Source organism: Lontra canadensis, unplaced genomic scaffold (assembly GCF_010015895.1).
Source record: "Lontra canadensis isolate GAN:19392208 unplaced genomic scaffold, GSC_riverotter_1.0 scaffold168, whole genome shotgun sequence".
Taxonomy (NCBI): domain Eukaryota; kingdom Metazoa; phylum Chordata; class Mammalia; order Carnivora; family Mustelidae; genus Lontra; species Lontra canadensis.
The window spans coordinates 1,558,634-1,572,679 of NW_022631162.1; the positions used below are offsets into that span (position 1 = coordinate 1,558,634).

General features: G+C 40.1%; 1 protein-coding gene across 1 annotated transcript; it reads right to left on the reverse strand.

Annotated features, from left to right (window-relative positions):
- Window positions 1-13,099: 13,099 nt before the first annotated feature.
- LOC116859971 (olfactory receptor 10J5) lies at window positions 13,100-14,038 on the reverse strand. Its single transcript, XM_032845721.1, has one exon. The coding sequence runs from the start codon at window positions 14,036-14,038 to the stop codon at window positions 13,100-13,102; it is 939 nt and encodes a 312-aa protein (XP_032701612.1).
- Window positions 14,039-14,046: the final 8 nt, after the last annotated feature.

Sequence of the window (14,046 nt, forward strand, 5' to 3'; positions counted from 1 at the left end):
TACTTTCATATATATATATATATAGATAGATAGATAGATATATCTATATCTATATCTATATCTATATCTATATCTATATCTATATATATATATATATATATATCTCCACATTTCCATTCAGGATGATTTTCCTTCTGTCTAAAGAATTCAATGTTTCTTGTGGTGCAGGTCTATTGGTAATACATTCTTAACTTTGGTTTCTCTGAAAAATTATGTAGCCTCATTTTTTAGTCCTATTTTCTCTGAATATAAAATTAAGCTTACAGACTGTCATTTAGCACTTTAAGGATATTGTTCCATCGTCTTCTGACTTGCATTGTTTTTGATCAGAAATCAGAATTTTTTTTTCTGTATTCCTGTGTACATAATTACTCTTTCCTCTGGTTTTTTTATCCTCTTTTAAATTTTTATTAAATTTCTAGTTAGTTAGCATAATGTGACATTGGTTTCAGGAGTAGAATTTTGTAACTCATTACTAACTTGTAACACCCAATGCTCACTGCAACAAGTGCCTGCCCTTAGTACCCATCCCCCGCAACCTCCATCAACCCTCAGTTCATTCTCATTACAAGTCTCTCGCCGTTTCCCTTTTCTCTTTCCCATATGTTCATCTGTTTTGTTTCATAAATTCCACGAGTGAAATCATATGGCATTTGTCTTTCTCTGACTTATTTGGTTTAGCATAATAGACTCCAGCTTCATCCACGTTGTTGCAAATGGCAAGATTTCATTCTTTTTTAAGCCTGGCTAATTCCATTATATACACACACATCATCATCATCATCATCATCATCTTTATCCATTCATCAGTCAATGGACATTTGGATTCTCTCTGTAGTTTGGCTAGTGTTGATAATGCTGTTATAAACCAGTGTGTTGTGTGTCCCTTCAAATCTGTATTTTTGCGTCCTTTGGGTAAATACCTAGTAGTACAAATATAACTCCCCTATGAACCAGCAATTGCAACTTTTCACGTTTCCTTTATCGCTAGTCTCAGCAATGTGATTTGGATGTGTCCTGGCCTGGATGGGGTGTAGGTGTATTCTCTACTTTGTAATTCCTTGTTATATGGGTTTATAATCTTTTTATCCAATTTTAATATGTTATTGCTGTTATATATCCACATAATTTCACTGTCCTCTTCATGGTCTATTCTTTCCTTCTGAGATTCTGTCTTTACATGGGGGTGCTAGATTTTTTTTCCCGACAGCTTACTGAAGTGGTTTTCAACCTCTTATTTATAGCTCTCTTTTAGCTGATTTCTATTGTTCTTTCTTTACATTCAGTGATCTTCTCTTCTACAGTTCCCCATCTATTAACCTTATCCAGGGAAATTCATTGCAGATCATGTATTTCCTTATACATCTAGAAGGTACATCGTACATTGACTTCTTTTCGATCTTCCATTCTTCTCATTACATCTGTGTTTTCTTTTAATCCTTGGATGTACCCGCAGTATTTGTGATTGCTTTAACATCCTTGTCTGCTCATTCCATTCTTTTTTCATTTCTTCTGATTTTTTTTCCTATGGGCTTCCCCCCACACACACACTTCACATATCTTCTAGTAGCATTTTAGTGAATACTAATTTTGAATTTTAGGTGTAGAATGCTACAGTTTTTCTGGTTTACCTTTAAAAAGCATTGAACTCTTTTCTGTTATGTAAGTAGATTATTTGTAGAGCCTATTAAGCTCTGGTCTCCTTAGCCTTCAGCTTAAGGTTAGAGTAGCCCTATTCCCAAGATATGATCCTACTGGAGTCTCAGCAGAGTACCCAGAATGCTAAGCTTCTCTATTTGGTCAGACACCAATGTCTCACAGCCTCATGCAGACTCCACAATCCTTTCAGCTCCCATTCCCCTATAGTTGTTTTGTACCAGCCTTAGAGAGCCCGGTCCCACATATGTGTAGCTTGGTATTCAGCTCAGGACCAAGAGATGCTTATGCACCTTTCCAGGGCTTCTATTTTGTGTGGCTCCCCCCCACCACACACACACTGCCCACAATTTCCAACCACACTGTCAGATTTAATTTCTATTTTTAATCTCCTCAGCCCAGTAAGACCCTGTCTTCTGCTTAGACTTCACTTCCCTATCTTTTGCCAAGTACCTTTAGGCAAAAGGTCAGAGGAATCACGGAGCCTATCATTTGTGTTGGTCTTCCCTCAAGAATCATTCTTTTGGGGCACCTGGGTGGCTCAATGGGTTAAGCATCTGCCTTCAGCTTAGGTCATGGTCTCAGGGTCCTGGGATCAAGCTCCACATCAGGCTCTCTGCTCAGTGGGGAGCCTTCTCTCCACCCCCCGCCTGCCTCTCTGCCTACTTGTGATCTCTGTCAGATAAATAAATAAAATCTTAAAAAAAATCATTCTTTCACTGCCCATTGTCCAAAATCTGAAAGTAGATTTATGTATATTTCTACTTCATAATTTTGTATGCTGCAAGGACTAAACAAGTAGTGGTTATTCCCTCCTGCCTGACTGGAAGCAGTGATATATAATTGTACAAATTTGTGTGCCATTTATCAAATTTGTGTGCCATTTATCAACTGCCCTTCAATTTCAAATTTCCTTCCTTTGCTTGCTTTGAAGAAACCAAACTGGGCCTCTGACCCTGAGCACATTAAGCTCTGTCTGGGACAGGACCCTGCAGACATATTTCAGGAGGAAGGGACTTTCCATCCTGAGCCCCAAGTGCTATACTTGGTAGGTTTCTGTAACATGTGCTGGCTTCACCAGCACCAAGGTCTTACAACATGGGCGGCTTCTCTAGCATCCAGCTCCTGTGGCTCATGCCAAATCATGAACACCCAGAAATAAGCAGTTTCCCTCAGCATCCCTCTTTGCATAGTGTCCAAAAAGACACCATCCTTGGAATAGCTTTCCCCAGCATGCTAGAGGGCAAATTTCTGGCCAATTCCAAAGTGAGTCACAGTAAGCCAATATCATACCCTCGCTAATAATGTCCAGATCTTAACCTTCGTACAGAAAAGGTTGCCTCTTTCTTGGGTGTTTGCTGGGTTTTTAATATTCATCTTTATTAAATTTTCCTGAATGCACACGTGAGGTTTCTGAATCAGAGCAGATTTCTTATTATGCTCCCTGCACAATCAACAGTCAGGATGACATTGGAACATTAGTCTCCCCACATTTGCAGTCCTGCAGAATGATGTGATAAGAGCCAGATGGAAAATATATCCTTACAAGTGGCACACTTACTCTGGATTCAAGAGGGGAAGAAATAGGAATGTCCTCCATTGGTAACAGGGAAAGAGACGATTCTTCCTCTGAGTGTCTCCTTGGAGACAGGATGTGAAGGATCTTTAATCCTTTGTTATGTAAATAAATCTCTCCAGGAGGAAGATAAACCCAGTGTCTATGGCTTTTACAACTTAGAAAATTTCTTCAGGGCTCCAAACTCCACCCCTTTTGAAATGTAAACAAGCAGGGAGATAATACTCTAACTCAGGTGTCTAGCCTAAATAAATAAATAAATAAATAACAAACCACCATTGGCTCTGGGGAAGATAAGTGCAGCTTTATTGTATAGAAGCAATTAGCTCCACCTTTAGAGAAACACATAGCTGCAGAGCTAATCTTCATTGTATGTAGAAAGTAAAATGATTCTAGGGGAAATAAAAGCAAACCCTTTATTCTTATAATGTGTACATTTCCATGGTTCAGGAACACCAAAATTCCTGAGAATATTTATCTTCCCACCCTACCCTATCTTAGGCCTGGCGATAGTGGCAGTTCCTTTTATCTGCCATTCCAATGTTCTTCAGGATCACCTTTACTAACTGCTATCAATATTTCATTGTTCCAGTTCCTTGAAGTTAATAATTCTTTATATTAAACTCCCTATTCTAATCACTGTGACAGGTCTTCAAATTAGACCCTAACTGATGGAGAATTAAGATTTACCCTCCCATTTACGTCTTGCTAAACACCTGTAGTAATTGCTACTTTCTGTTCAACAGATCCAATTTGTACAATCTCATCAATATAATTGATAAGTGTGAGGTTTTATGAAATGTTGTGACAAGCAAGATTTCTGTGGTCTATACAATGACAGGGAGAAGGATGGTCCTAGCTTTACAGCAAGACAATGCAAATATATCATTGGTCCTCCCAACTGCTTCTAGTTACCTTGAAACTTGGCATGTAGAAAAATTCTTTATCCAGGTCAATAGTTACATACCAAATAACATGTCAATTCATTCCAGCAAAGATAGGACACCTGAGGACAAGAACTGCAACTGATATCACAAGGTGATTAGGTTGACAATACCCCATAGTCATTTTCTAACATACACAGGACTTCTTCACAGGCCAAACAAGAAAAACTAAATGGAAATACAATGAGTGTTACCATCCCTGTTTCCTTCAAGTCTTTTACAGTGCCATGAATCTCTACAATTTCCATAGTAATACAATAGTGCTTCTCGTTTATTATCTCGGTAGAAAGAATACTTGCTACTAAAAGGGTAATCAGGGAGCCACTGTGGGGATTCTGCCAATTGCTAAGTGTATCTACCCTCATTTCACATTCAAGAATTGAGGAAATAACCACCGGGTGAGACCTGGAACCAAATGGCTTCAATGGGTCAGACCCAAACTAATACTACATCTCTCACCTAACTTCAGTCACCACAATAGAGTCAACCAGTCCAGTCTCTCCACCAGGTTCCAAACCTATATCAATCCAAGACCCAGAGCCTCCTGACTGAAAAGGAGGCCAAGTCTCTTTGAGGAAGTATCGTGCACCATTAATGTAAATACACACTCTAAGTCTTCCACCAAACCTTCCCCTCCAAAGGGGACTTGTGCCGGTGTATTAGAGTGACCTCACTGAGAGATAGAAAATACCTGGACCTTTTAAGGACTACTTGATGTGGACCCTGAAGTGATGCCAATATCTTGGGACCCAAAATCTCACCATGGCTCACCAATCAAAATGGGGGCTCACAGTGGTCATGTGGACAAAATGGCATGCTCTAAGGATGTCAGTCGGCCTCTTTCCCCAGCTACCTAAGCATTTGCTCAAAGGCCCAGGAACAAAGTGGCCATATTGGCAGGGGTAACCTCAACAATAAGGATGCCCCCTTACCAAGACTGCCTAACACTATTGTTGAACACCTACACTGCCACAAACACAGACCAACCCATAGCCCTAAATGTGGCACCATTCCTTGTTTAAAAAAAAACAAGCAAGCAAGCACAAACACCAGCCCAGTGGTAGGTTAGTTATACTGGAACTCTTTCATCATGGAAGGGGCAGAAATTTGTCTTTGCTGGGATAGGCACATATTCTGGAAATGGATTTGCTCTCCCTGCCCATAATGCTTCTGCCAGCATCTGCCAGCATACCGTCTGTGGACACTCAGAATGCCTTAGCCATCATCACAGCATTCTCCAGCATTACAGCTGATCAAGAAACTCATTTTGCAGTTAAGGAAGTACAGCACTAGACTCATGTTCATGAAACTAGTCTTACCACATACTCCATCATCCAGAAATAGCTGATGTATTGGGAAGATGAATAGCCTACTAATGACAGGGTTACATCACCAGTTGAGAAATATCTTGAAATGACAGAGTTCCGCTCTGAAGAAAGCAGTGTAAATTTTTGAATCAGACAATTCTACAACCAGAATTCATGGGTCTAGAAGTTAAAAGGAGTAAAAGAAGCTGCTCCTTTCGCTTATTATATCTAATAACTCATTTGCAGAATATTTCTTCATGTGCCAGCATCCTTGAGCTCCACTGGTCTTCATCTCCTTGGGGAAAATATTTCCACTAGGGAATAAAAAGATGAGGCCACTGCCTGGCCATTTGTGGCCCCATGTTGCCTGAACCAACAGGCAATCTCATTAAAATTTGTTATATTAAATTTGCATATTCCAAGTACTCTGATTTCTGTCTCTTGAATGGACCACGACTGATACCCTACTTCTCTACACTAAGTATAGTGTGTCATACTTTCTAAGCACTGCTGGATCTCACTTGTTTTAACATCCTACATTTCAATATCTTATTCAGCTCAAAATATTTTCCAATTTCTATTATTATTTTTAATTTTATTTTTTCAGCGTTCCAAGATTCATTGTTTATGCACCACACCCAGTGCTCCATGAACTAACCCATCAGTTACCAGTCTTTTAATTTCCAAATACGTAAATATTTTTTCCAGATTTTTTACTTATAATTGAACTCCATTATGGAGTTCATTATGTAGAAAACATAGTTTTCTTATAAATTTATTGAATCTTGTTTTACAACATGTCATATGCTGTTGGTTCCATGTGCACTTGAAATGATATTCTGCCATTAGTTGTAATGTTCTAAAAGTATCAATAGATTCAGTTGATTGAAACTGAAACAGCTTTTTTAGTACTTATCTTCTGTCTACTCAATTGCTAAGAGAGAAGTATTAAAATCTCCAACCAGAACTATGGATTTATTGACTTCTCTAGTTAACTTAGTTTTTATTTTGGAGCTCCAATATTAAGAGCATGCTCATTTAAGACCGCTAGGTCTTATGGATGGCCTTTATCTTAATAAAATCTCTCTTCGTGGTATTATTTTTGATACTTTATCCAATATTAAATTTAAAGTACAAATGAAATAATGAAACCTTGATAAAATCAAAATACTTTATTGCCAGAAATGTTATAGGGATTTCTGGAAGGTATAACCACTCCAGTATATATAGAGAGAGAGTTTGTATTGTATATTCTTACCCCCTTCTTTCAATTTATGTATTTCAAGTATCTCTCTTATTAATAGCATAGAATTGTCTTGCTGGGTTTTATCCATTCTGATGACGTCTGCCTTTTCATAGTTAGTATACTTAGGTTGAACATAATTATTAATATTGTTGGGCTTAAGTCTACTGTTCTGCTGTTTTTAATTTGCCCCATTTGTTATTTGTTCCTCTGTCCCTCCATTTATTCCTTCTTTTGAATATTTTGTGCTCTGTTTTCTCTACTGCCTTCTTAACTATATTTCATTGCTCTATTAACACGTGTATTTTTAAATTAAATATTTTATTTATTTGAGAGCATGCACATGCAAGCATGGGGGGGAGGTGGGGCAGAAGGAGACGCCAACTCCCTGCTGAACAGGGAGCCCAGTGCAGAGCTCCATCCCTAAGACCATGACTCATGGTGAAGGCAGACACTTAACCAACTGAGCCACCCTGGTGCCTCTTAATACATGCATTCTTAACCTATCACAATCTTTCTTAGGGCTAAAATTGTACCACTTCTTGTCAAAGGCATCTCAAGAGTATAATTAAATTTACCCTTCATTGAGCCACAGTTATATGTACAACATGTAGATAAATTATGAGTCTGATAATATTTTTTAAATATATTCCTTAAAAATCATTCAGAGAAGAAAAACAGAATATGTTCTATTTACTCGCTATTGCCCATTTCCTGTCATCTCCATTTCTATCACTTGCATCTGGTGTCCTCTCCCTTCAACCTGAAGAACTCGTTTTAGCATGCTGGTAGTACATAAATTAGCTCAATATTCACTTACCTGAAAATATCTATTTCACCTTTGGTTTTGAATATTTTTACTGGATTTAGAATTCTGGCTTAACACTAAAAAATGTCATTTAATTGTTTCCTGGTCTCCATTGTCTCTAATTAGAAGGTATTGTTATTCCCTGGTATGTAATAGGTTTATGTTAATCTGATGACTTTCAAAGATTTTCCTTTATTTTTGGTTTCAAAGATTTGATCTCTGAAATACAGAGATTTGATAATCTTTTCACTTATCCTACTTGAGATTCATGGAGATTCTTAGATCTGCAGAAGTTTCTATTTCTCATTAATTGTTGAAATTTTTGGCCAGTAGGTCTTCAAGTACTTGACATGTTCTATTCTCTTTTTGAGGCTCCAGTTACATGGATATTAGACTTCTCATATTGTTGCATGAATCACTAAAACTTCATTTTGTTCATTTTTTGTCTTCCTCTTATTCTAGAATTTATTGATCCAACTTCAGTTTAATCGACTCTTCTACAAACTCCAATATACTATTTACAAATTAGCCAACATTTCATTTTAAATATTTTTTCTTTTTGTTCCCATGTTGAGCATTTTATAACTGTACGTGAGACATAGTGGATGACCCATTACAGAAATTTTGGATTCATTAGTTGTGGTGCACTTGCTGTCTCTGTGCACAGACACAATGTTGGGACGTCCCCCCAGAGCAATATTTGGACACACCAAACTCATTCACTGCGATCTCTTCCTACCATACAAAGGACATACAAAGATGAAAGTCACCAACTAGGTTGTGCCGTTTTCTTCTCTGTGATTCCATGGTTTTCTTGTATAGCACTAATCTTTATCAAAATGGGTTGCAAGTAAATTATTAGCCACTCAACCGCAAGGCTCAAGTCTTATTTCTGTCTCCCTAGTGCCTAAACCGGTGGCTGATACTCAGAATAGACAGGCATAATTATTGATGTAACAAACAGAATTGTTTAAAAATTCAGGAATCCTATAACGCTAACACAAAATTCAAAATCCAAGAAAATGTGGGTCATCTAATTCAGAAGAAAACACTCTATTATAAGCTCTGTTCTAAGTGCAGACATCAGTGAACCATGAGATAAATTTAAGTGCCACATAGTAAATATTTAAAGAAGTATATTCATGATCTTCAATAGGCTTTGTTTACAAAGGCAGAGGAAGAAATAGGACATTTCAGGAAGAGTCCATAGCTACTGATTGAAATGAAGCTTTAGCATTTAAACAAAAGGTTTACTCCTCTTACCTTACCCCTTGGTCAGAACAAGGTGTATGCATGTACATGGAATAACAGCATGGCATTCAGAATCAACAGATCTGTGAGGCTCACTTCTGTGTTCATCCTCTCTCTCTCTTTTTTTTTAAGATTTATTTATTTATTTGACAGAGAGAGAGATCACAAGCAGGCAGAGAGGCAGGCAGAGAGACAGGAGGAAGCAGGCTCCCCGCCGAGCAGAGCCCAATGTGCGGCTCGATCCCAGGAGCATGGGATCACAACCTGAGCTACAGGCAGAGGCTTAACCCGCTGGGCCACCCAGGTGCCCCATTCGTCCTCTCTTTAATGGTGCATATGACCTCGGGGAAGTCACTTCATCTATCCCCATTATATTCATCTGAGAAATGGGAAGTACTATGTCCCTTACAGGAGTGCTGGGAAACTTGAGTGAGGTCATGAATGGGAAAGACCTTTGTGAACCATAAAGAGTTACATAGGGATACCTGGGTGGCTCAGTTGGTTAAGCAGCTGCCTTCGGCTCAGGTCATGATCCCAGCATCCTAAGATCAGTCCCACATCGGGCTCCTTGCTCGTCAGGGAACCTGCTTCTCCCTCTGCCTCTGCCTGCCATTCTGTCTGCCTGTGCTCGCTCTCTCTCTCTGACAAATAAATAAGTAAAATCTTAAAAAAAAAAAAAAGTTACATAAATATTAGAGATATTTAACACACAGTAAAAATAAGGCATTAGTGCTTATCATGGCACTCATCACATCTAAAACTCCGAAATATTCTCTCTCCCCAGAAAACACATGTGTGTACTCATACACATGTGATCGGATACATACACAGAGACACACTTCAGCAAGGGTACAAAACTGATTTGGAACCTTGCACCTTTTAAATTGGAGGGAAAGAAGAACCATGAGAGACTATGGACTCTGAGAAACAAACAGGGTTTTAGAGGGGAGGGTGGTAGGGGATGTGTTAGCCTGGTGATGGGTATTAAGGAGGGCATGGATCGCACTGGAGCACTGGGTGTTGCATGCAAACAATGAATCATGGAGCACTCTGAAAACTAATGATGTACTGTACGGTGACTAACATAATAATAAATTATGTATACCTCTGTGCAAGTTAAGCAATGTGTGCCACATACTCCCTGGCTGCCTTTTGGCTTCATTTTCTTTTCTTTCCTGCTGACCCCCCTCCCCTGAGACATTTGTGCTCATTAAGAAAATGTTTGTTGTACTTACTGTTGGGAGAACTGCAACTCTTTTCTCCTCTGATCCATCATGCGTCATTGTAAGTAGGATGCGGAAGGATCTCAGGTGAAACTAGTTTTCTCTAGAGAAGCTATGATGTCAACACAGAAAATTTTATTTCTGAAGTTCGAAGACCCCTAATAGTTGATTTCATTTTTTTTCTAAAAAGTTTTAAAATACCTTAACTCCTGGCTTTATATGTCAAGCTCTCAATCACTTTTAAGTCTGTTATTAACTTGGTTATAGCTAAAATACACTAACCTGGCACTAATCCAATTTCCTTCAAAAGGAAGATTTTTCTTTTGTCCAGTTTTAAGGGACCAACAAAATAAATCAATGTCAATAGTTTATGAAGTGAGAACTGCTTGTAGGCAATCCCACAATGGGGAAAAAATGATTTCAAGTAGCTTTGCTGTTCTTTTCTCTGTTGGTTTACTTTAGGTGAGGGCAGTCTGTAAGGCAGACAGAGGGAATAGGACAGATCAATCTAAAAAAACCCTGCAAATCCCCAGATAGGACCTTATACTCAATAGGTGTTCACACGATCATATATCCTAAGACATATGAAGAACCTACTACTCGTCAGGTTGATATCTGACATGGCAACAGGCACACAGAGATTAATAAACTACCCACTGTCCTGACACGTGCAGCCTTTATAGGCTTGTATTCTCTGCTCAGGCTCCTTCCCTTCCCCTGACCACCTCCTAGACTTCAACTGACCCAAGGCCACAGAAAGTTCATTAAACATCAACGAATGCTTTCCTGACCTTAACAGATCTGAGCAGTTCTCTGTGTACAACACCCCTCACCCCAAACAAGAATCCTGTGCACGTGCCGGTAGCACGTTTTTGCCCTTTATGCTAATTTGTCTCCCCTACTGAACTGTAAATAACACGATACGCCCTGCATTCCTCATGGTCAAGGAATAGTTCCCGTAGAACAGTACCTGCAAGTAGTCAATGGCCTGACACAGTGCTTGAAAAATATAGATTTGATAAGTTATGGGCATTTTTCTGATGAACAAAAGAGCTGAACAAAAAGACGACTAAAAGAATAGAGGTATTGGCAGCATGCGAGATGAAGGGGGGTAGAGATTCTGCAGGATGATGATAAAGACGATGAAGAGAGACGGATGGCTGACATGAGGGCTAAGCGTTACAAATTTAGGAGCCGGCAATAAAAGGAGTCACTGATCTGGATTCATCCTACTGGGAGGCTCTGTGGCCACACTGGCCTACACACCCTTGTACTGTCTGCTGCACGTCCCTTGTGGGAGAGGAGTCCTCCGTCGAAGCTGAAGCCATGCAAAGTAGGAGGACAGGAGGCTGTACCTGTTCATGAGATAGGAGGGGAGTGGCAGGACTGATGTTTAAAAACTTAGGGGATTTGGGGGGAAGGGGTGGGAGAAGGCAAGAAAACTCAGTAAAGATGAGCACATGTCCTTGTGATAGCCATCCACCCCCTCTCCCCTCAGCCTCCCAGCCAGGCATCTCTGACCCCCTCCATTTCCTCAACTTAATGAAAATGCAGCAACATGAACATGGGCAAAAATGGACAGGGTCAAAGAGTGCTTCCTTGGGAGAGTTTAAGGAAATTGTGGAAGCAAATGATCTATAAAAGAGGGAAGTTGGATCTTGTCTCATTTCTGCTAGGATTTTGGGGAAGAAATGGTTATACCAGAGAAAATTTTCTATAAGAATATGAAGGAAAAGGCACATTCACCTTTGTACTCACAATGTAATAATTTCAGAAAGTTCAAATGCCCTCTGAGGTCTCTCCAAGCACTCCTTACAGGACCAGGACACCTCTTTTAGAGGGAGAGCAGTGCTGGTCATCAGCTGACATCAGCAACTGCCTCACTCCACTGTGACAGACGGCCACAGGGGACACTGCACAAAGACTCCCTCAGCCTTCAGCCAGTGACCTCAGAGGGATCTGTAGAGCAGAAGAAAATTACAGCTCACCTAGAAGAGGCTTCAGTGCCACTCGGTGTCACAGAACAGACAAACACAAGTGGAAAGTAAGGGCAGGAGCCCACATGGGGATGGAATAACTAGGGGGAGCGGGATTGTATGAAAACACGTTTCCGTGTCTGTTTTAGTATCTTCCAGCTCAGTCTAGGTAGAGATAAATTCTGACGGGAAGGTCTACAAAAATATTCAAACAATCTTCCTCCTTAAGGGTATACAATAATATAACATGGTTATACTTATTTTGATATAAACACAGGAAAAGTATGAAGTTTTAATTGTTTACTGAGAGAAGGGAGTTTAATGGCATCTTCTTCAGATTCTAGAATGAGTGCAGCCAATACCTGACTACTAACCTCAAATCCACTGCAGGTGCCTCAGACCAATTAAAATTCTAGAAAGCTTCCATAGGTTGGAAAACCGTCTTTATGGAAAATGTATCTGGATAAAAGTATGGTTACAGAAATGCCACCAGTACGTTCTCTCCCTGCCTAGCTTCTGGGGAACAAGGGTTTTTGCCTTATTCCACAGAAGTAGGGATACACATAGAAATGAGTACTGCTGGAAGAGCTTACACATTTGAGTAATAAAGTGAGCTTTGTTGAAGCTGTTCATTTTTCAATCAGCAAGAATCAAGGAAACACTTTCTGAAATGATTGCGACAAGGCAAATGTTTTAATTCCTGAGGATGAAAGCCATCCTTGGGCTGTCTCTCCTGCTTGTTTTCTTAAGACCCCATCCGTGTCTGTTCCAACAGCCTCCTCTTCACATCTCCTTACCAGACTAGGTCAAGGACTTGACTGTAGTCTGGTAGACGGAGCCAGATGAAGTGAGGGCGAGAAGAGGTTCCCAAACCAAAATCCTGAGGCAAACAAGTAGTCCTAAATCTGGCTTGGAAGGATTCCCATATCTAAGGAACAATATTCACTAGAACATAAAACTGCTTTCTACCTTGTCCCCAGAGCATGAAAAAGAAAAGCGTTTCTACTGTTTGACCTTATTCTCGAGAAGAGCTGTATTTGATGAACTCATGTACTGCGGCATGTTTGTGAGCAGACACACATTACACTGGACTAAAGGTCTCCTGACAAAGTGATTCAATCTGTTGAGAAATGTTTTTTGCCTACAGCTCTGCGTAGGGCATCCTTGACCTCCTTGTTTCTCAGACTGTAAACAACAGGGTTCAGCAAGGGAGTGATGATAGTGTAAGTCACAGAGAGAAGAAGGTCTTTTTCTATGGAGTTCTCAGACTTGCGCTTGAGGTAGGCAATAGAGGCACAGTCATAGTGGACAATGACCACCGTGAGGTGGGAGGCACAGGTGGCAAAGGCCTTCTTCCGGCCCTCAGTGGAGGCAATCTTGAGAATGGTGGAGATGATGAAGACATAGGAGATGAAGATCAAGCCCACAGGGACCAGGATCACAAATGAACTGACACCATAATTGATCATCTCATTAACAGTGGTATCAGTACAAGAGAGTTTCATGACTGGATAAATGTCACAGAAGAAGTGCTCCTCCACGGTGCCACAGAAGGACAAACTGAACTTGGCTGCCACATGGAGAACTGCCATAACCAGGCCAGTGCCAAAAGATCCACATACATACATGGCACACACTCCTTTGCTCATGAGGACTGTGTATCTCAGGGGGTTGCAGATGGCCACATAGCGGTCATAGCCCATTGCTGTAAGCAAGAAGCAATTATTAGTGGCCAAGATGACAAAAAAGAACATCTGAGTTGCACAGCCTGCCAAGAAAATGGGCTGGTTATGGAAAAGGAGACTGAAAAGCATTCGTGGGACACTGACCAGAGTGTACACAGTCTCAGAACTAGCCAACATGCTCAGGAAGAAGTACATGGGAGTGTGGAGATGACAGTCAACATGGATGAGGGTCACAATGACAACATTACCAGTTAGAGTTAAAATGTAGATGGCAAGGAAAACCACAAAGAGTGTTATCTGGTGCTTTCCGAAGATTGAGAATCCCAGGAAGATGAATTCTGTCACTTCTGTGAAGTTCTTTCTCTGCATTTTGCTAG

Bases quoted from the DNA above. Each gene is read 5' to 3' on its own strand.
- LOC116859971 (XM_032845721.1), bottom strand. From the start codon at position 14,038: ATGCAGAGAAAGAACTTCACAGAAGTGACAGAATTCATCTTCCTGGGA.